This window comes from Lutzomyia longipalpis, chromosome 2, assembly GCF_024334085.1.
Source record: "Lutzomyia longipalpis isolate SR_M1_2022 chromosome 2, ASM2433408v1".
Taxonomy (NCBI): Eukaryota; Metazoa; Arthropoda; class Insecta; order Diptera; family Psychodidae; genus Lutzomyia; species Lutzomyia longipalpis.
Window position 1 is genome coordinate 32,900,702 of NC_074708.1, and position 23,740 is coordinate 32,924,441.

Below are 23,740 nucleotides of genomic sequence, written 5' to 3' on the forward strand. Positions count from 1 at the left end.
GAATTTATGAATTGAGGCATGTGTAGAAGAAAAAATCTTATCTATTGTTTAAGAAAATTCTCACATAATCTACTTAGAACAATAGAAGTTCTAATGCATAAAATATTGCACTTGTTTTTACTATAGGCTGTAAGATATGCAGAAATTTGAAAGATTCCTCACACAATTTGCGAAAATTAATGCATAAATTTTCTTGTTTGACGTTAGTATAATATAGCTTCTGAATTAATAGATTTACAGAGAGAGATTGTCCCTGAAAGTAGTCGGACATTCTGTGAGTATCTGAATAGACAAATATTTATCATTGCATAAGCTTTTGCGAAGATCACTTCTGGATTGAGCATCATCTCTCAGCTCGTTTTACCAATCACTTAATTGCAGTGTTTAACACTATTTACAACGTGAGAGAACACATTCAGTGAGATTCGATAAAAACCTCAAGTATTTTAAATTCAATAGCAGATACGCAATCAAGAGAATTTTATTTTTACAAGCTTCTTCTTTTTTCATTGATATTTGAATAAAAATTCAACGTGGAAGTGGTTATAAAATAAAAAATTAGATGCAAAGAAGGGATTTCCTGAAACACAAATTGATTTCTATAAAAACGTAAAAAAAAAGTTATTCGCAAAGTTTCCATTGGCTCTCGATAAGACGTATCACCAAGACCATAAACCCAGACAACCTTACTAATTTTTTCAAGCTCAATGGCCTTACTTTTACCCGAGCACAGATAAAAGAGATATTCATCTGAAATTGGTACATCAAACCACCAAAAGACATCAAGTCAAGAGGCAGAAAGTTATTTTTTTTCCTATACGATAGACAATTTCTCATTGTTTACACTTCGTTTGCACAATGTCTCCCCATAAAAGTAAAACATTTTTTTTATGCGAAAGACCCATACAAGACAGTTAATGATTCAAGTACATAATCCAAAGAGATTTGAGGGAAAAAGTGCGGTCTTAAAAGAAAAAGAAATACAAGCATGTGGTTGTAGCGTTTTTTTTTTCCCTTATCTGCTGTGGCTCCAGAAAGGCAAAAAATGTTCTACTTTCATTTTAATGCTGGAAGGAACGAATAGCGTTAAGCATTTCCCACTGGACGAAGGGGAAAGCTATTCGGTGAGTGTTTGCATTTCGCGCAATTTAGAAGATATGATACAATATATTTTTAAATAAATCGTTCTGGATCAGAATAGATTAGATAGTGAATATAATAATAGGTAGTCTAGGTAGCCCGCAGGTTCCTTAACCCTTTCATAACTGAGAAAAATCTATAAAAGTTAAAGGAAAACGATATATAGGAAGAAGAAAATTCAAAGTAAATAATAACCAAAATAAATTTCTGTTTTATTTAATAATTTTATTTTCTTAAATTCTATAATTCTAACGATATTGTCGGCCATTTTGAAATACTTTAGTTCTTTCTTTTTTTTTTATCCTTAAACTAATTTTGTAAATTTATTCCTTTCTTTACAACACAAGACTTCATTATTTCGCAAAAATTTTCAATAATTTTTTTTTAATAAAAAATAAATAAATTTAACGATTTTATAGTAAAATTTCGTATAAAAACTATTAACGGATTTGTTCAAAAAGGCATGAGCCGTGCTTCATTGTATCTGATATTTTTTTTAATCTTTAAAATGTAGGGGAACGTGGCCCAATTCCGACCTCCAAATGTCCGCACAGAATTAGAAAAAAAAAATGGTATAAAATAATAAACAATATTTTAAAATTTGTTAGGTACCAGTAGTCGGCCCAGTAGAGCAGTGGCAAAGCAGACGGTCCCAGTGTCCGTTTGCTCTGTCCCTGGGAGGGTCGGCGGGTTCGAGGCTCGGTGGTGTTCGATTGGCTGTAATGCAGATATGAAAAAAGATCTCATTCGGTCAGGAATGCCCCCACTCGTTCCCACCAGTGCAATATTACAACGAGAGGCAACTCTTGAACTGATATTGACTGCTCTGCACCGTTGCTTGTGATAAAAACTTATGAATGAGGAATATTCCTAACACAAAGTCACAATGCAACAAAAAATGCCTCTCTGAGGTTGACGTCAGGTCGGCAGCCGGTCATTAAAAATCAAAAGCCAAAATTTGTGTGTGAGAAGCCTATCCCAGTAATGGGACAAATGGCTATGTGTGTGTGTGTGTGTTAAAATTTGTTACCATTTTAAAGCCCATTTAATGCTCTTTTTTAACTCCCATAACTTACTTATATTTAAAATCTTAACGGTTTTAAGTAAAAGGGGATTGAAAAATGGTCGAAGGAGGCCGGAACTGGGCCACGTTCCCCTACTTGTTTCTGTAATCTTTTCTAATAATAAATAAATAAATAAAGATAAATAAAGAATAAAGCTTTGATTTAAAAGTTTTTCTTTCTAGGTTACGTTCTAGGATATTTTAATTTTTTTTGTAAGGATATTTAGTTTAAAAAACAAGCATCAAAATTTTTACCTAAGTTATGTAATAGGCTTGGATTTTCTATAACGTCGGTTAAGGATTGATCCTTATAACCCTTTAGAAAGAAATCCTTTAATGTTAGTCAAAGCTTCGGTACTGAGCTGCGTCTTTTTCTGTCCATCTTCTGTGAAGAAATGCATCTTAGTTTCAAGAACTTTTCACAATTTTTCAATATTTTCCTTAGAGGATTTTTATTTTCAGTTCAGTTAAAATTGCCCATGTAAGTTTCCCGCAAAGTAACAAACGTTTTATTAAAGCAGATTTTTTAAATCAATAAATACCAATTTGATTGCCATCGAACATAGGCCTATAATGTTTTTCTTTTCATTTTCAGGGGCCTTCACCTCTTTGCAATAGATTACAACATCTCTCACTTTTCTCCCCGAACCTGCGAGTTGATGGTAATAAAAAAGAATCTGAAGCAATCACATTGAGAGGCAAAAGTTGCCAACATGAATTTTATTAGGATGATTCTCACGTCCGTTTAACAAAAAAAATCGACCCGGACAGATTTATGTTACGAAAATTATTATCACTGCATTTTGGGGACAGTTGTGCCCTTTCTTCCCGTGCACAATGAAAGAAAGTTTCCCAGACGCGTGATTTCCTTTAGAGGTTTTTTGGACTTTCTTTCGGGGGGTTTTCTGAGGGGTTTTCTTGGGGAATTTCCCGAGGATTTTTCTTAAGAATCCTAGAAGGATTGTTTTGGGGTAAGTTGTGAAGGAAGACGCAAGAAGGAAGCCTTTATGTGGGAGACGACAGAGACGACCCACCGGCAAAATTAACATAATATCGTTATCGCCCCGTAATCATGTGTCGCGTCTCCCACACACCAACAGCAACAGAGAATGTTATGGCGCAGCAATGTGTTAACATATAGTAAAGAGTCTGATGCTCGAGGCAGACGGGCCGCGTAACGAGGGACTTGCGGCGTGAAGTATGTACGAGAGGTCGTAGCTCAGTACGAGTTCGGGTTCCGACCTGAGAGCACGCATCGCGTTATTCGGTGTGTGGTTTGTTAGTTAGTCAAAAGCCTTTTGCACACATAGTGTTGAGATAATTCAATCCAAATGCAATTTCGACGATTACGCGACACTTTTGAGTATTCATTGGAAAACTAGACGCGCGCATTTCCACAGTAGCGTGCCAAACTGTTCATTTTTGCGGTTGTTGATTCTATCGGATGCTTTAATTTCCATAACTTGTGAGTTTTGTGTGCATTTCATTTCTCCATTCTGTGTGTCGTCTTCATGCAACCAAAGGCAACCTACTTGAAGAATTTCCCCCCTTGTGCTTGTGGTGACGTCCAAAGGCGGGCAATGTGCAAAGAGACTCTTTTTGTGTTCTAAGTCAATATATATATGTATGGTGGTGACCATAAGGAATACATAGCTAGGCTAGCAGTCTAAACAACAACCCAGCAACATCACTCTGGTGAGTTCTGATGAAGTAAAATTATTCTAATAGCTTTCATACACACACTATCGAACCAGGAAGTGTGCAGCGGGTTAGCAAGAAAATGTAATAACCCGATAAATGATCCAACGGCGTACACACAAAATCAATAGCACTCCTCCCCTTTCTGCCGACTTTTTTTTTATTTTTATTCTTTTTGGCACGACAAACCCGCTCAAAAAAATTTCCTCAAATTTTTCCTCAAAAGAAGAAAAAATAAATAAAGTGGTGCCCGAGGGAAGGCCACAAAGCACTAAATGGTAGGTTTTTTTCCAAGTCGTGCTAATTGATTTGCTGAAGACACTAACCAAGAATATCAGCGTTCGATTAAATCTTGCTCGTGGGTTCGAAAATGTCTTTTTTGTGCTATATAGAGATTATTTTACATTGATGACATTGGAGAAAAGAGCGCCCTAAAATAAATTGCAGCAGAAGTTCGCCTTCACACGCACACGAACAAATCTCTATAGTCTCAATTTTACGTGATGTGCCATGAAAATTCTACTCAATAACTCAATTCTACTCAATAACTTTATGTTCTATATGTAACAGTTCGTATATGGTACGTTGAAACCGTTGCTATGCAACTACACATTACTTTTAGAACTTTGAGTGAGTTTATTTTTGGGCAAGAACTGTTTGTAAAACTATTTAAAAAAAAAATAATCGAACATGTGATGCAATTTTGCCCATGAAATAATCTTGCAAATAATTGTCAGAGGAAGAAATTAAAAATAATATTTCAATACTTAATAAAAAGCATTTTAATTTAACAATAAAAAATCGTGCGTTGAATAAACACTTTCATAATTTTCACGCCATAGATTTTCCATAAAAGGTTTTAAAAACTGTTAATAGCTCTCTCTCTCTCTCTATATTTTCCCAACAATGATGACCTTTATTTATTTACGACAAATAGTTACCAATAAATCATATTTTATTGTAAAATAATTCAATTTATGGAAAATAGCTTGTTTTATTGCTTCAGAAAAAAGCTTCCTCGGAAAAGTTGAGTATTTGTAATGTACACACGTAGATCTCATTAGGTTTCTCGCATTTTCCTTAACGTCTTTAACCCTTTTACGTCAATTAAATCATACGTTGATTATGGATTTCAAAGAAAAATTATTTTTTCTTCGGGATAATGTTGCATTTACATATTAAGCAGAAGTGGTTAAAGAAGAGTCTTAGGAAAAATAAGATAAAAAAGATAAACTCGAAATAGTTAACCCTTTCACGACATTTAAAGGCTAATTACAAGATTTTATTTTTGTAAGGAAATTGCAAAAAAAAATTGTGATTCAAATATAGATTTTTCCTGCATTTTTTAAATTTAAAAAAATTATATACCAAAAAAATGTAATTTTTAATATTTTTATTGAGAATTTAAATTATTGATATTCTTCACAATACAATTCTAAGCCTGAAGAATGAGATATACATTTCCAAAAATTCTGAAATCTTTTAAAAGAAATTTTCTTCTAAAAGTATCTTAGTTACAAAGAAAATCAATACTTTTATGTTCCTTATTGGTTGTGAAAGGGTTAAAAGAGTGAGATTTAATAAATAGGATCCAGTTACGATAGTTTATGACGTGATAAAATCAATTAATTATGAATAAAGGTATAAATAACAAATTAATAAAATAAAATAAATCATCTGTAAAAGACTGTTTGTTCAATTTTAATATGAAATTAATAAAAATGGATATCGTCATGTGACTTTCAGAAATTGAAAAGTTTTTTTTATTAGACAAACTAACATTTTTATTAATTTTTTGTTGAGTAAACTCAATCGAAAATTTTGTAAAAATTAATACATATAATTTAACAAAATGTTGAGTGAATCACTCATTGGGATTTCCTTCAGCACAGTTGAATTTACATTTATGCGTACAGATGAGGCTACTTTATCTTCTGTGAGGTTTCTATAATTTAGGATGCGATAAAATTCTAGGTATATTTTGCAAAATAGTAAGAGGCAGATATCTAAAATCTTTTGTATTCCTAATTGTCTCATTAATATAGTTTAGTAAACTCATTTTTTAAAAATAAACTTTGACATCTAATATTTTGTTATAAATCCTAAAACATCTCCTGGGCATGAATTCTCTAAGAGTGAAAAACTCCCGTGATAAACTCCTGAAGGATTTAGCACTTTAAAAGAAACGTGAAAACCGGGAAAATCTTACGGGAGTTTATCACGGATGCATGATTTTTCTTAGAGGATCAAGCTCACGTGAAGTTTTCCTCACTTTTTCCCCTGCAAAGTCTTCGGGAGTTTATCACGAGAGGTTTTCACTCATAGAGAATACAGCCCCTGGAATAGATTTCTAGCTACGTCCCTGTAATTAGATATGAGTGCAGGTGTAATCTAAACTACAAAAAAATAATAAGATTAGAACAACAAATTGTGCATAAAATCGTATTCCTTATCAGTCACTTTTAAGAGCTTCTGATAAATCAGAGTGCAAAGGAATCACCTCTAGCATGTTTTTAAAATTTAAATCTTTGTGTGGGTGCAAAGAATTTTCCATAAGAAAACTAAAGCGGACGTTGACTGGAAATCTGCCTTTTTCGGTTAATACTTTTTGGTTTTTATTGTGTCTCCACTTGAGCGAACTTCTTTCATTCTTGTGGTTTTTGTCCCCATAATACGAAATGATTCTATATAAAATAACAATCTAATGACCCACAAATTACTGAGATGTAATAAAACTGATTTCTTTAAAAATAAAATGAGTTGTAAAATTAATTTAATTGCGGTTAAGAAAGCAAAAAGTGGTGTAATATTTTTTTTTATTCTTCATACTTCAAATTTAATACGTTATAGGAATCAGCTGCATATTTAATTAGTTCAAAGAACCTAGCCGTGGATTTAGCAAAAACATTTTGAATTTTTCAATTTTTTAGTTCTATGTAGAATAATTTAAAAACTATCAACGAACGAAATTAATTACAAAAAAAAATATCTTTCCAGGTGAGGAGAATGTTAAACTTCGTGTTTCCATTCGAACTTTCTATTCTAGTCTAGGTAAAGAGTAAGAAACATTTGAGTAGGATCTGTTGATTTATATACAATCTAACTTTCTTTTTCATCTTTTCTTTATTTGTTAGCGCCTGTAGAATTCCGTTAGAATTCATAAAGCTCCAAACTTTAATGATTTTCACTTGATGACTTAAAATTATTTTTTTTTTTAGAAATCCACAATAAGTTTGAGTCGTTTGAGTAATTTTTATTGCCGGAAACTTTTACAATTATATTAAAAGCATTTTGGTAGCATTCTTGAGGAAATAAGAAAAGAATATTAATTAGGCAAATTAGTAGGCAGTCTAGGAACAAAAAAAAAACTGAGAAACAGGTTTAAGGTCCAGTAAAATAATTAATTAAAGAGGTCAAGAAATCTCACATTCGAAGGTCTACACTATTTCTCTTGAGAGAAGCACCTCTTCATACATACTTTCTTACACCTGTATATACCTTGGACTTTCTGTGCCCCATCGAAAGTTTTTTTTTTCTTCTTAAAATAAGATTTTATCTCAGCGCAATTCAAACACTTTGTCAGCTTTGTAGAATTCTTACTTTCAATGGGTTTTTTTCCCTCTCAACACCTCTTTCAGTGCAAAAAAGTGCTTTTCCACCGCTCGAGTTCAGGTCACGGTTGTCCGGCTTATTATATATATATATTTATTGAAAAATCTAATATGTATTGCGCAACAAAGTGTAAATTACGGACAGAGAACTTGTCAGAATTGCAGAAAAGTGCAATTTTTGCGAAATCTCACAAAATACCTTTTCAATCAGTCGCAGGGTTAGAAGTTTTAATGTATTACGCGTTTAATTTTTTTTATGTGTTACACTGTATATCACTTCATTTCAACACTTTTGCAGAGAGGCGTACCTGAAGGTCTATCACCTTGCTCATATGTGACTTATAGAATTGCCCAGAGTGCGAGTAAAGCTGTGCGGTGTGCAGCTCTCATGCACACATTGCTATAATGCTAATACAAGCAGAGCAATTAAAATAAGCAATTTAAGATTAACTCAATGAACTCCAAAGTGGATAAGATTATCTCATTCTTGCCAAGAAAATTATGTGTATATATATGAAAATTACTACTTCCTGAAAAAATTGAGCAAAGATTTTTTTTGATTGACGTTGAGAGATTAGTTCTCTCACAAAAGTATTTTATTACCTGCTTTGCTGATCTATTCTTTGATTCTCTTTTTAGGTTTCATTTTTTGCCCATCAGTGCGTGAAGTCTGTACACCAAAGTCAGTTGGGGAACACTAAAAAAAAAATTGTCCGAATCAGTCATAATCATAAACTGCCAGTTTTTTTCGGTATACGTTGGCGGGGAAATCTCACGAAAAACTACCTGGAAGTATCATGCAAAAATTGCTATTAACCGTGTGACGTGGTATACATACATAGCAAAAATTAATGATGGCACAAAAAATGGGTAAAGTTGAAACAAAACCAAGGACAGAAGGATTAAAGTGCTGGCGAAGAGATGATGAGTCCAGTTCTGAAAATTCCGTGGCCGAGAGCAGTGAGGCGGACTCCCAGCCCAACAATAACACAATGTTCCACACAAATAACATAAATGGTGACACAACGTATTCCTTTCCACGACGCGAAGCCATCGACATTTCCTTCAAGAATCTCAAATATACCGTGAAATCTGTTAATTTTTCAAAATGTCAGATCGGTAAGTTATGTACTTATTAATTTAAATTCCACATAGCACGATTCCATATAGCAAATCAGCAGATTGCAACAAAATCGCGGATTTCCGGAAAAGATCATCAGAACGGCAGAAGGTTTGCATGCGCATGCCGAGATATTGCAACAGATAGTCACGCAAAAAGTGATCAAGGTTAATCCATATGAAAATTGCAGTGAACTTTTAACACATTTCCACAGCAACTTGCTGTTTATCACATTTAAAAATTGGGTGTTTATCTACAATTCACAGAGTTTTTCTTATTGGCAGGAAAATACAATGAAAAAAAATCTTAAATATACAAAATGACGTTGGTCAGTGATTTACATCAGAGTTTCGTGAATATAACATGATTTTTATTCAAATTATTGCATTCATAACATAAATTATTTGTAGTGGCGTCACATTCGGCGACTACTAGCGAAACTGTCCTAACACATGAACATTTTAATAAGATTATTATTAGTCGGTGTGATATATAATTTAATTCAAGCCAATGCATGCATTTTTTGTGCCTGAACCACCTTAACCATGACTTTGAAATTCCTTGAAGTTCATGTGTGGGATCGTCTCGGAGCTTTTTTGGGCATGATTTAATTTAAATGTTTTAAGATGAATTTAATGTATTTTTTTTGCTATTTTATCCGTTTTTGAAAATTTTTAATTCTATTCTAAAGTTTTTCTTGTATTAGTTTAATTTTTGTTCTTTAGAAAAATTCTTAAAATAATTCTTGAATCGACGATGAATTATTTAATTTATTTGTGCAGGAATCATTAAAAATCAAACCTACATATTTCTTATATTTTCTAAAGTATCGATGGGTCCGAAGAAATCTATCCTAAAGAGTGGATACTTGTCTGTCTCAGAGAATATTTTTTATTTAATAAATTATCACAAATATTTTGACATTGTTCCTCTAGAAATGAATTTTTCTTTCTTCTATTCTAAACAAATAAACAAATTCTTTTCTTTATTCAAATAACGTGAAAACTATCAAAAAATAAAGTTCTAAAAAAACTCTTTTGAGTAGTTTTCTTTGGGGCCTTCGATGCATAAAAATACAACGAACAACAAAGAAAACGAAAACAAACACAAGATTAAATTTAAATCTCCTAACTAGGTTTTTCCTAAACTTAATGAATTCACAGTAAAGTCATCAAACCCGTTCCGGTGTAAACTTTTTATACAACTTCAAGAATAATTTTATCACGTCATTTAAATTATTCGTCTACTAAATTACGACTGATGGAATATAAGAAAAATCTTTTCTTTTTCTTCTTTAAGATACATTTTTTGTATTATGTTTCGGTTAGAAAATTACCTAGGTATATAAAATTGTTTAATTTGATTTTTTGACGCCTTAGGAGATGTTGTAAAATTGCTATTTTTTTGTAATAAAGTAATAAATAAGAAGAAAATATTATTGAATGAGTAATGATGAAAAATAATATTTAAAAAAATTTAAATAAAAAAAAATCTTAAAGTTTTATATGGATACAAATTATTGGAAAAAATACAATTAAGCTTTAATGAATTTGGGAAAACTATCAACGATTAGATTATTTTTTTAAAGATTAAAACAATTTTAATTCTATTAAATATCACAACCAGGCGCCTCCATCGTAATACCTTAATCTTTATAAATCTTTTTAAGAATAAAACGAAAGATGTGGAATAAATAATTGGTAATTCAATCAACTTCTTTAATCATGTTATAGCCAACTATTGTACATAAAAAATGTTGGTATCTATACATAGAAATTTACATAAGAGATACGAGAAGGAACATAATTTTTAACGAACTGTTTAAAAAGTTTCATTTCATCAAACTTCCGAAAGGGATATGTAAAACATTTCACAGATCAGATAAAGAATTTCCAATGCAATACCTCCAGCCGTGCTGATGGGTTTTTCCGAAAATTCTTTTGGACTTGTTGGTGTTTGATTCGCAGCCGACGATGCAGAATATTTGTTAATCTGCTGCGCGTGCTTGACGGGTGATTCAGCCTGAAACTCCGCGTTGCATCACTATTTCCGCTGCTTCTCATAAATGTGCATTGTTTAATTTAGTTGATATAGAACTCATATGTGCTATCGCACTAAACAAACTATGAATTGCAATCTGCAAACCCCGAGATATGGGCAGTCAATGTTGGCGTAGACACATGAGAAATATTTGCACACTCCATCGATTGATATGCAATAGAGCTGCATTATTTTGATTTTAATTAATCATTATTCCTCCTCATTTTATGTGCAGAAACGAAGGAAATTCTGCGTGGAATTTCTGGAACATTTTCAAGTGGGAGATTAACTGCAATTATGGGACCATCGGGTGCCGGGAAGAGTACCCTACTGAATGTATTAGCGAGTTATGTGTGAGTAAAGAAAAACAATTTATTCTTATTTACATTAATTTCTAATCAATGCAGGATTTTTATTGGAAATAGTTTTGTGATAACACTGCAAGGTCATATACAGATTTTTCTTTTCAATCAATGTCAAAGTCAGTGCGCGAATTAACGCACGAATGTGTGAATTTTATGGGAATTTTTTTTAGGGAACGCGGGGTTACGGGAACGGTTCAAGTGAATGGAAAACATCGACCGGCAAATTCGCAAAAATTCAGAGAGATGTCCGCCTACATTCATCAGGACGATGCCCTCAGGCCGTGGTTGAAGGTGTCAGAGGCCATGGTCGTTGCTGCCCATTTGAAGCTGGGCTACAGCGTATCGCACGAGTACAAAATAAACTTGGTAAGTCCGCGTGTGCCTCGTAGACGCAATTGGGGTAAAAATTGGGATGCCCTCATATCACATTTAAGATAACCCAGAAGTATAATGAGGGCACAATATTTTCTCCATTAATACATTCACCATAAAAAAATCTTTTATTGTTTCATCGAATGCATTCAATCCCATCATTGCGTGGCAATAAACATAAAATTTTCCTTCTATAGGTGAGGCAAATTCTTGTCCTTCTGGGATTAGAGAAACGCTACAATACTTTCACTGCAAAACTGTCTGGAGGTCAAAAGAAGCGACTGGCAATTGCCTTAGAATTGATAAACAACCCACCGATTTTATTTCTTGACGAGCCAACAACGTGAGTTATTACCTTCTTTTTTTTACTAACGTTCATGCAATAAAATAAAAATCTTGAATTTTATTAGGGGTGCGCAATAAATACCTCAATAATGATTGTTTATTGCAAAAAATTGTTTGCTGTTTCGCTTCTTTTTACAAACCAACTATGATATCTAAACACGTTAACTCATTCAAGGAAGTTTGGAATATTGATTTTGATTTAAGAAAAGTAATATATTTTGTTGAGAATTTTACTTGATATTTAAAAGCTAAAATACTTATTGAAAAAGCTTCACTCTGAGCTTTTTTTTTAAAAAGTGTTTTATACTTAAATATTTTTCACGATTCTTTGTTGTCCAAGCTTATAAAACTTAAAAAAAAACTTTTATTAGCTTCAATTGCGCTTTTTGCAATCAGATCGTTTTTGTTAGTGTTGGAGAAAAAATTGCATTCCTACCGGTTTTTTGCCTTATAAATTAATTATAAAACGTATCAGCTTCGAATTAAAATTGTAACAACTATTAATCCGGATGTATACAGTTTCTTTTTTTTATTAATTTTATCATGATCTTGTAAAACGGAAAACCGAATGAAAAAAAAATTAAAGCCTTTTACCGAAAGCTTTCGACTTTGAAAGAAAATATTATAATTTTAACCCAGATTTTCCTACTTACAATATTTAGTACACTTGGAAAATTTTCTTTGTTGAATTTGAATGTATAAAAACTACAAAATTAATGCATTAATGAGTTTAAAAAAATTGATTGGTTAAGGAAAAGTTTAAGAACTTCATGTGCAAAAATTCAAGAATTTTCTTTCAGAAAAGATTGTTCTAGACGATTTTGAAGACAAACTTCGAAAAAATTTTTAGACATGTCTGGGTTTATATTTAAAAGCTTCAGTTCAGGTTTTATGTTTGCAAAATTGATCAAAATAGTCGCATATTTAAATTAGAATCCTTGCTTTATGGCTTTAGATAATAGCAATTGCGCGTTTTGCAAATTAGATCGTTTTAATGTTACAGGAAAAATTGCATATTGATTCTTCTCCTCAATTAAATGACTATAAAACATACAATTTCAGAATAACATTGTAACAACCATTAATACGGATGTATTCAGGTTTTTATTTAAATTGTTTTTTTTATAGCTTTGTTACAGACTAGGAAAAACAAAAAAAATGAATGAAGAGAAATATTTTGCCAAAAGCATTAGGGGAACGTGGCCCAATTGCGACCCCCTAAATTCTGTTTCAGAAGGATTGAAAAAAGTCATATTAAAATGAAATTAATCTTTCCAAGTTTGGTACCATTGGAAAGGTCATTTAATAGGCTAACTTTGTTCTATAGATGCAAACATTCTAACTCTTACCTGTTCTGAGAAATAATGTAATTAAAAAAAGTTGCTAAAATTGCACTTTTTCACCACGGTGTTCCAATTGCGACCCCCTATTTTTGCCGTAATTTGTGGGTTTTTCACTAGTAGATCACTTTTATCACTACCACAAATAGGAAAAACACCATGAATTACACGGAAAAGCCGGAAAATCAAGAATTTATTTTCAATTTTCCCCACATTTGTTTTGACATTTCGCCCTTGAGGTGACTACACGGAATTTCACACACAAAGACAATTGCGCACTCACTGACGTAATTCGCAGAAAATCCACGAAAATTCTTCTGAGGAATGCGTAAATTACACTAACTGCACTCCCCTTTGGCTTTAGGAACATTTTCACGGCGAAAAAACTTTCAAGAAACGTGAAAAAATATTGATTTTCCTGAAATCAAAACACAGCGCGGTCTGTGTGAGAAAGACACTTCTACACTACTACACGCACGCGCGACAGCTTCACCGTGGTGAGTGGTAGAAATAGACGGTCCGAATTGAAACATTTTGGGGGTCGCAATTAAAACATTTTGCATGGATTACATTTTCACTTAATTACTTAAAATACCTACCTAAAATCTTTCAAAAAATTGTAAATCAAGTAATAAACTAGACCCTCTAAGCTACAGAAACGCGGCATAATATGAGACTTAATAGTGGGAAAAAAACTCATATCAACTTCGTTTCTAAAATCAGAAAATGTCGGCCAAGTGCTGAAAATGAATTTTGATTTTTAATTCGCCTTTGTTGTGTACCAAATTAATTTATTTTAGGCGCTAACATTATCTTACTATAATATCTTCATAATGTAGTGAAACTAATTTTATAATATTTCGTCATTTACGAGAAAAAGGGGAGGTCGCAATTGGGCGGCGGTCCGAATTGGGCCACGTTCCCCTAGACTTTAAAAAAAAATCATTTTTTTAAAAAGTTTTTTAACCCATGATTGACAAAAAAATCTCAGCATATCGGTTACAGTGAAAAGTTTCTCTGTTAAGCAAATGTAGATTTTTTTTTAGGAAAAGTAAAATTCTTTCCGGAAGCATCGGCAGATTTCCTGCTTCTCAATGCACCATGATTAAAACAGCTAAAAAAGTTTGTTTAATCAGGGCCGACGCTTCCGGAAGGAGTTTTATTTTTCTGAAAAGGGTTCTGGTTATTTCTAGGAGCCAGCAAGAATGGGTTAATAATTTGAGGATATCATGAATCCTTCAAATGATATAATTTATGTCAAATTTTATGTAACAAAAGCTCCAAAATTTAATTTACTTTCAACTCAAATATAATGTACCAAAAAAGATATTTTTGCACAAAAAAAAAAACAAAGCTCTGACCTTAATGGGTTAACTTACATTCTTCTTGCTTTAGTTTCTATTTTCCCCCATTCAATCCAACACCTTATTCCAGTCAAATCACTGCTAAAAAATGAATGAAAAAAAAACTAAGAATGAATTTACGTTTTAGAGATTTGATTGATTGATTTTTGAGGTCGAAGAAGATTACATTCTTTACCTGCGAAAAATCTCTCAAAGTGATCACGAATTCCTTCAACACGAACACAATGCCGTGAAGTAAGAAAAAAAATGAGAAAGATCACTTCAAGTATTTTGTACTTATTTACTCGTGAATTGGTATTGGTGATTAGTGTGAGTAGGTACTTCTAATATGATTTTTATGCTTGCACCGGTGCAATTAAAAAATTGCAACTAATATTTCCAGAACCGCTTCAATCCACTAATTAGCTAAAGGAAAAAATTGAAGTGAAAAAAAAAACTGCCCCGTCAGGTGATTACTTTACAAATTACACACCTTGTTGTTTTAATTTTTGTAATTGCAGCGGCTTAGACAGCTCCTCCTGTACGCAGTGTATATCACTCCTGAAGCGCCTTGCGCAGGAGGGAAGGACGGTGATTTGTACAATTCATCAACCAAGTGCTCTGCTCTTTGAGATGTTTGATGATCTGTACACTGTGTCTCAAGGGTACTGCATATATCAAGGGACAGTGAAGGAATTGGTTCCATTTCTCAGTGATATCGGGCTGCAGTGCCCAAACTACCACAATCCCGCGGATTTTCGTGAGTGTTTTTGCACAACATACAGTGTAGTTGGAAGTTGATGGCCTTTGGATGCATTTTAATATTATAATTTTTTCTTCATTTGCCCAGTCATTGAAGTTGCGAGCGGAGAGTATGGCACAGATATGTCAAAAATGTCCATGATTGCCTCAAGTCGCAAACGAGAAGATACCAATGCGAAACGGGCTGTGATACCTTCAGGTGAGCTGAAATGATTATATATTTTGTAATTCACCTGAGCATCTCATAAAGAGACCTCCATAAGGCGGATTTATTAATCAATTGAGGATTTTTCCATATTGCCGACAACATTACTTCATTCTTAAATTGAAAAAAAAAACTATTAGCTATCGAAGGCTCTCGCGTAATTAGTTAGATATTTCAATTGTAATGGGGTGTGGGAAACAATAGGAGAAAAATTACTTTCTCAATAAACTCATAAGAATCGATCCTATATATTCATGACCTCGTACATTGGCTTTTTTTTGCAAACGAAAAATTGTCTTAACGTACATGTAAATGAGTATTTGCATAGAATTTTTTCGGAGGAGTGACGGCTGTCTCAATAAACGCACGTACGTGGAAAAATTACCTAAATACACATTAATTAGTCATTTCAGAAGTATTTCGGCTGTTTGTCTTCGTGACCAGCATTCTTGCGTTGTCGCCTTTTTTTCTGGTCACCCACTTGACACTTTTGTCTGAAGAAGAAGAGAAAAAAAAGTTTCAAAATGATGCTCCTCGAGATTTTCAATGTTTTGGTCATACACTTGACTCGTACAGGTGGAATGATGCAAAAGAGACCGCCACGCAGAGCTAGTTCTGAAGCCACAATATTGCACCATAGTGTTGCAATTAAAGTATAATTACATACTAAAACCAAATACGCGCAAAGTAGTATTAAATTGAGGTGGTTGCAACACAACTTATGGATTTATTTTTTCATCATCACTTTTTTTGTGCAGAAAATGAACTTGAAGGCACTGAGTTTGGGGAATTTATTCCACCTCCCGAAAGTGGTGGAGTCTGCCTGGCCGAAGCGGAGAAATTGAGAGAGAGGAAGGAAGCATCGGGACGTCGGAAGCCAACACAAGGAGCTTCAATTTTCATGCAATTTATCCTCCTTTTCTGGAGGAATCTTATTTGCCATAAGCGACATCATGTAAGTTAATTTATTTGTTTATTGGCACAACAAAAGGGTTTGGAAAGTAACCAAATCAAATACATCCAGGGATAGTAGAAAGAAAATTCTCTGTGGGTAAAGTTTTTTTTTTTTATTGGGAGTTTTTCAATGGGAAGAAAATGTTTTTATACCAATATTTATTTAAGGATTTTACTTTCTTCTTTTTAATAAAATTTATATATTTTATTTGAATCATTTTTTAAATCATAAAAAAAATATTCAATTTTTTGTTTCTTGAAAAACGTATGAGTTTCTCTCAATAATACTTTTAAGGAATCTTATTTTGGTTTGCAAGAACTTTTGCTTCCTTTTATCAAAACGTTTAATTTTCCCGTTTCGAAGAATTATTTCATTGCCGGACAGCAGTATCTAATCCTTTAATTTTCATTTCATTCTTATTGAGACTTTCCCGCAATGTTGGAAATAGTTAATGTTGAGAGAGTTTCACATAAAAGAAAAATCGCCATTTCCGGCATTGCGGGAAAGTCTCAATAATTACTGAATTGAAGGATATTATACTGCGGAGTAAACAACGTTAGAATAATGTTTTTTTTAAACAATTTTTGTTGAATTTCTTTTTAGTTTTTAAAAAAAAATTCTAAAAAATTCCTTTGAAAATTTTTTTTTTGTAATTCTCAGAATCTTTGTTTTATTTGAAACTTGAGTCATCAGATCCTTCAGATTTATGTAAATTTACTAATTACTTATTGGAAAATTTAGTAAAATAATTAAGATGAGGAAAATGAATGAGAAAAATTTTAGGGTCTACTACTCTGTCAGATGATTTAATCACAGGTCGTCCTTTCGTCTTCATCTTAAGACGCCGCTCCTTGGCGTAGATGCGGCTATGGGATGCCTGGATTTGGGACCTCACCATCTTTTTGAAGTCCTAATTAGTGTTTAGAATTTTTTTGTTTTAATTTTTCCGCATTTCTATTTTATCCGTGTTTACATTAAGGGGGGTCTCTTGGGAAAATTGTTAGAATTTATATAATTTTTAATGATGTAAATTTCGGGGTTTTTCTTAAACATGGTTTTCCGATGTAAGTTACATTTGAAGCGTAATTATTGAAGTGTAAGAAAATCACTTTTCGCCATTTTAGGTGCGACGCCATCTTGTGATTTTCCGACTTTTCCATAGAACTGCCCTAAAACACAAAGGTAGGTTTTTCTCAGGATCTACTGGATGGATTTTGATGGGGTAAAAAGCAAATGAAAGAGGAAATACCAATGCAGATTTTGATGTAGCGGAATTTTGAATATCCTTTCTGGGGCTGAGAAAAGTGGAAAAATGTGACTTTTGTTCACAAGTTTTTGACATTTTTCCACTTTTCTCAGCTCCAGGATGGAAATTCAAAATTCTGGTACATCAAAATCTGCATTGGTATTTCCTCTTTCATTTGCTTTTTACCCCATCAAAATCCATCCAGTAGATCCTGAGAAAAACCTACCTTTGTGTTTTGAGGAAAATCTTAAGATGGCGTCGCATCTAAGATGGCGGAAAGTGATTTTCTTACTCTTCAATAATTAGGCTTCAAATGTAACCAATATTGAAAAACCAAGTTTAAGAAAAACCCCAAGAAAAATAAAAATATTTAATTTCACCAGCTCTCACAAGAGACCCCCCTTAAATCTGTGAAGCCTCTGAAATATAAGAAAAAAAAACTTGAGTCAACAGTTAGAAAAGGCTTAAAAATGCGGAAAAACTCAAAACACTATTTTTTTTCGACAAGGTAGTGTGCTATATAGATCATTCACTTAGAAAATTTGTCGCTTAATAATTTTCGTCTTGCATTCTTTATTGAAAAATACAATATTTTGAGTTCTTTAAGAAATATCTTGTGAAATGTTTTATGTTCTCCAATTAAATGCCGAGAAATGTAATAGTTTTAAGATTTATCCACCTTGACTATTTCGGCCTCAAATATTTCATTAAATTTCTTCCGATTTCTTTTTTTTCACAAATGTTTTTATAAACATCTTGCGGAATTTTCCTTTTCATTTCATATCCCCTTTAGATTCTTCTTTTCTAAAACTATCAAATGTCTTAAAAACCTTTTCATTTTTATCTATTATTTTTAAATCCTTTTTGCATCATTTAAATAAAAATCTGAGGGCGTATTATGTAACTCTCCGAGTGCTGGGTGGCTGTACAATTCTTATGGACCACCCAGCACTCGGAGTGTTACATAATACGGACCCTGACTGATTTCTCTTTAAATTTGGTGTGAGACAATGAGATTTTTGCAAATTCATTTCAATCGTATTAGACAACTTCTTTCAACTTCTATATTGACAATATTACCCATTGTTGGATCCGGTAAGTGCCAGCCGGTACCTACCGGATCCAGCAACAGATAATATTATCAATTTTACTTATGTTTGAAGTGATATGAAGTATGCACTTTCTGTCAGACTCTGAGGCGTGTTTCGGGTCGTTGTCTTCTTGGAAGATGAAGGACATAACTATGTTTATTAACAAGTCGTCTATGTACATATCGATAACAGCGTCTTCCTCTTCATCCAAATCTTTTCCTTCAATTTAATTTAACAATAAACAATTAATTTAAAAATAATAAAGTATAGTACATTAACACTTTCAAAATTTATTTGAAATTTTCAAAACTTTTTAAAAAATTATTTTTTTTTTAATTAATTTTTTCTTTTTTTCGCAATCAAAGATAGCGAAAATAATTTTCTGAACGTTTAAGTACTAAATAATAGTAAAATAGGCAAATTTGAATTAATACGATACTTGAAAGTCAAATTAAACTTCTGAAAATAAATGTAGGGGAGGGCGGGGCTAATAAAGTCACTTAAGGGTTTGGAAAAAGCCTAAAATATCATATTTCCTAGCTAAATAGAACAAAATAATCTGAGAAAGAGTTGTAGGGCAGTAAATTTCCTAAAGAAATGAGCTATACATTTCGTTTTATCTTTCTGGGAAATATGATATTTTGAGCTTTTTCTAAACCCTTAAGTGACTTTTTTAACCCCGCTCTCCCTAATAATAATTAAATTCACGTCATTCTCATATAGTACGATTCACCTAATATTTGATCATTGATTTAACAGCAAAAAAAAGAACGTAAGTTTGCGAAAAGAATTTCGCGGTGAGCTCTGTGAGAAATCTTCATTAAAGAAGTTACATAAAAACCACTCAAGTTATTTACTCTTTGTTCTTCCCTTTCTTTGCTTCAGTCTTGAACTTCATTATTCCTTGTCGGGAGGACTTCTTGCAAAATTTAATCTTTTATGAATTTTTTATGTAAATATTTGATTAAGAAAGCCAAACACCCATTTGATTCTAATTATAATATTTATTTAAGCAATTAACAAAATTATACATCGCTCCGTTTACTTTTCTCTCTGTTTCTTCTCAACAGTATATCTTGGTTTGCCGCATAATGGCCCACACGATTATAGGGGCGCTCTTTGGATACCTCTACAGTGGGGTTGGTACGATGGCGACAACGGTCTTTGGGAATTATGTTTATGTCTATGGGTCGATGCTACTTGTCGTCTACACGGGAAAAATGTCTGTGATGATGTCATGTAAGTTCATTTAACGTCTCTAATTGATAAAAAAGAGTAATTAAGTCTTGATTAGCGCGTTAACTCAATAGATGGATGCGATCTGCAATGCAAATGTGAAACCAATTGGATTACAATTGAGGCTTTTATCTATTTTATCGATTTTATGACCAACTTGCTGCTGCTATACCCACAAAGTAAACACGTGGGGGTTTTCTTTTCAACTTGATACGTGATGAATTCAATCGAAAAATGCTTCATTTTTTTTTATTTACACACATTGTGAGGAGTCCGTGAATTTTCTTGTGGTTTCATAACAAGAGGAGAATGGCAAAAAATGCAACAAGTAGAGCCAACAACGTGCCAATGAATTCGCGGTCAGGTTCGACAATCGGACACGAATATCAACATCATGTTGAATCGATAGAAACATGCTTATTGTTTGCACAAAAAGAGCATTAATTTTTTTTTGGGTCTGCCTTTTAGCTCTTGGCCTTAAAATGCTTTTCTTTTTGGAATTTAATTGGTTGATCTTAATGCTTTAACGTTTTTTTCTGTTTCTTTATGTGTTTTTTAAGAGCATAATATTTTCTTAAGAGGCACTTTAGATTTAACTAATTAGTTTTACAATGTTATTGTTTTTTCTGGCATTCACTTAACATAAAAAAAAACTTTAAACAAAACATGACTTTATTTTTGAAAAAATAAATTCCTATGTTGTATGTATAAATTATGAGAATATCTATTGATGAAATATTTAAAAATAGGAATTAAATGTGATTGGCAATTCGATAAATTGCCATTTATTTTCCAGATTGAAATTCAAAAGTAATACCTACTATCTAAAGTATTTAATTACGTGATTGAAAGAGCGCATGAATCAAATAACAAAACGTTGAAATAGAAGTATAGGAAATTAAAGAAAAACTGTTTATTCAACCAATTAATATCAATTTGCAAACTTTCTTGATAATTTGATGGGAAAACTATTAAACTAGGTATCTATTGATATATAAGTATTTTGTATTTCTTAAGAAGAAAAGAAGGCAAAAAACTGTTGAGTTGTTGCTAAATTTCTAGTTCCACATAGAATAGAATTTTTATGATTTTTATGCTCAATTTTTAAGTGAAACGAAGGTCATAAGATGCAGGAAAACTAATAGATTTTTTCTAACTTTTCATTTATTTTTAACTTCTTTTTTTACTTCATTTTCCAGTTCCAATTGAAATGGAAATGCTGAAAAGGGAACACTTCAATAGGTGGTACAAACTAGGACCATACTTCTTCTCAATCATCTTATTTGAAATCCCATTCCAAGTAAGCTTGTAAAATCTCATTTTCATTTTAATTATTATTTCCAAAATAAATTAATTGTAAAATTGTTTTGTAGATGATCTGCGCTACCTCTTACCTTGTAATTAGTTACTGGTTAACCGGAAACTACACTGAGGACTGGAGATTCATCTACTTCCTTATTCTGGCTCTCTTAGGCACATTAAGTGCCCAAAGTTGGGGCTTTTTCTTCGGTGCTACTTTGCCAGTAAAGGTAACTCCTTATCTTACTGCTTTTACTTTGTTAGTTCCTTAGAAGGACTGATAATTTTAAAACTAAATTTTCAAATTCTTTCAGATCGCCGTATTTGCTGGTCCTGTTGTTGCAGTTTTGTTCTCTGTTTTTGGTTTCTGCAACAGATACATCGACATTACGCCCATTTTCCGATGGATGTGGCACATCTCCTACTACCGCGTTGGCTTCCACGGACTCCTCAATACAATCTTCGGGATGAATAGGCGGGATTTAAAGTGTCCCGAGACGGCAATGTATTGCCACTTCAAGAAATCCAATGTTTTCCTCACGGAAATGATGATAAATGACATCACAATGGAGGGAGGAATCTTCATGATGTCCTTAGTTATTATTGTAATGCATATACTTACCATAACTGTACTCTGGGTGAAGTTGAACAAAAGATAGGATTTCCTCCGACAAAGGAAAAGCAAAAATGTACTAAATATTTCGTCCGAAGTGTATTTTTTCTATACAAAGAATATTGAATTTCATTGTGTACGGGAAATTTTCTTTTCTTTTTGCTAACTTAAAGGGGTGCTTGAGAAAAGCTTGACTTTCTACTTGATTTTGTTATTTTTGTATTAAAACTTAGGTGCTCGTAAGAAAACTCTGTTGTGGTGTTCCTCGAAATAAAAGTGCTGAATGTTTGTCAATTAGTACCTATATTATACTTATATATGTATACTATTTTTGGATGTTTGTAAAAGATTTTTTATTAATAAAAAACAAAAAGCATTTATTTGTTTCTTATTGAAGTTATCTTAATTTATTAGTTCTTTCAATGTAGTTCAGTTTAGTTGGGTCACCCTTTAGAAGAACAGGGGTGTCTCATAGTATGACGTTCGTTAGATTCGTATTACGACTTTTCAGTTTTTTTGGTTTTGACCGAAACGGTTAACCAAGTTATCTGTTCTATCCGTCTGATCAGTTTTCCTAATTAGTTGGTATACCACAATCGTGGCATACCAAGTATTGTAATCGTCGGAAAAACCGACCATCTCAGATCGGACTCAAACTTGGTATGAGCATGTTTTAGACATCCCACATTACGAAAATGGTGGTGGAAAAAAAAGTGTTCCGGCCGGCCGGCCTGCCGGCCGGCCTGCCGTCCGGGACTCCACACTTTGCCATATATCTCAAGAACGGTTACAGATAGAGACTTCCGGTTTGAAGTTTTCTATAGAAATGTGGGTGTAAATTTTCATTTTTTTGCATTTTCAAAATCCAAGATGGCCGCCATCCGCCATTTTGAAATACTGTCAACCACTTTCCTTATAGCTAGAGGTCTGAAATTTTAGTACGTTGTAGAGCTCTGTGAGACGTTTTCATCAATAATTCATACTTGACAATCGGTCAAGCCGTTTAGCAAATATGGCGGCGTAAAGCAAAAAGTGTTTTTTCAATATATCTCGAGAACGGCTTGACCAATTTTGACCATCTTGGTATCAAATGAAAGGTATTGCGAAGCCCTACAACTGTCTAGAACACTTCAAGTTTTAAAAACATCCGCAAGAGGCGCTAAAAACAAAAACAAAAATTGCCTAACTTTAAGGGGCAATATCTCCGAATCCCCATTAGGCAAATCTTTTAAATTTTAATATGTTGTAGCCTGACTCAATATCTTTCACCAGTCCAAAAATGAAGAAAATCTATGTCGCCATTTAGAAGATATAGCAATTTGAAAAATTCTTGAATTTGAAAAGTTCTAAAAGTCATATCTCTTGAACGACTAGTCCAATTTTGCTCAACTTGGTATCAAATTAAAGATTTTGCAATTCTCTACAATTTTACAATTTTCTAGAACATTAAAAACCTCTATTTTAAACGAAGGCGATATGAAGAAAGCCTTTACCAGTAGCAGTAGTAGTAGTAAAAACCTCTACAACCATTCCTTAAGGTCATAAAATGCCATAAACTGTTTTGGTGAATCAAAAATCCGCCATTTTGTGTTTTAGAGGTGACCTTCAAAATAATTGAGATATACATATATCAAACGATAGCTTATTTCAATACCTTTCCAGAACTAGTCAAGAAATTTCTGTATGTGCAATAGAACTTGAGATATAACCATTTTTGTCTTTCTAATTGATGAATTTCATAAAAAAAATCAACTTTGCCTACTAATACTACTTAAAAATTAAATTACAACGCATAGACTGACCCATCCGCGTTGTGGTATACCAACTCTTATAACTGGACGCGTTATGATTGACTTTCTTATCGATTTCTATCTAACTAAAAAATGATTTCCCTGA

General features: G+C 32.8%; 2 protein-coding genes across 2 annotated transcripts in view; one reads left to right on the forward strand and one right to left on the reverse strand.

Annotated features, from left to right (window-relative positions):
* LOC129790123 (WD repeat-containing protein 19) overlaps nucleotides 1-23,740 on the reverse strand; it is an 829,031-nt gene that overhangs the window by 263,408 nt on the left and 541,883 nt on the right. The window lies entirely within an intron of this gene.
* Nucleotides 3,420-22,220, forward strand: LOC129790190 (ATP-binding cassette subfamily G member 4). The gene is made up of 12 exons (XM_055827571.1): nucleotides 3,420-3,898; nucleotides 8,152-8,631; nucleotides 10,908-11,025; nucleotides 11,208-11,403; nucleotides 11,607-11,752; nucleotides 14,959-15,197; nucleotides 15,288-15,398; nucleotides 16,163-16,359; nucleotides 19,767-19,935; nucleotides 21,132-21,232; nucleotides 21,306-21,461; nucleotides 21,546-22,220. Exons 2-12 carry the CDS (start codon nucleotides 8,364-8,366, stop codon nucleotides 21,888-21,890), a joined length of 2,046 nt encoding a protein of 681 aa, XP_055683546.1. The 5' UTR covers nucleotides 3,420-3,898; nucleotides 8,152-8,363; the 3' UTR covers nucleotides 21,891-22,220.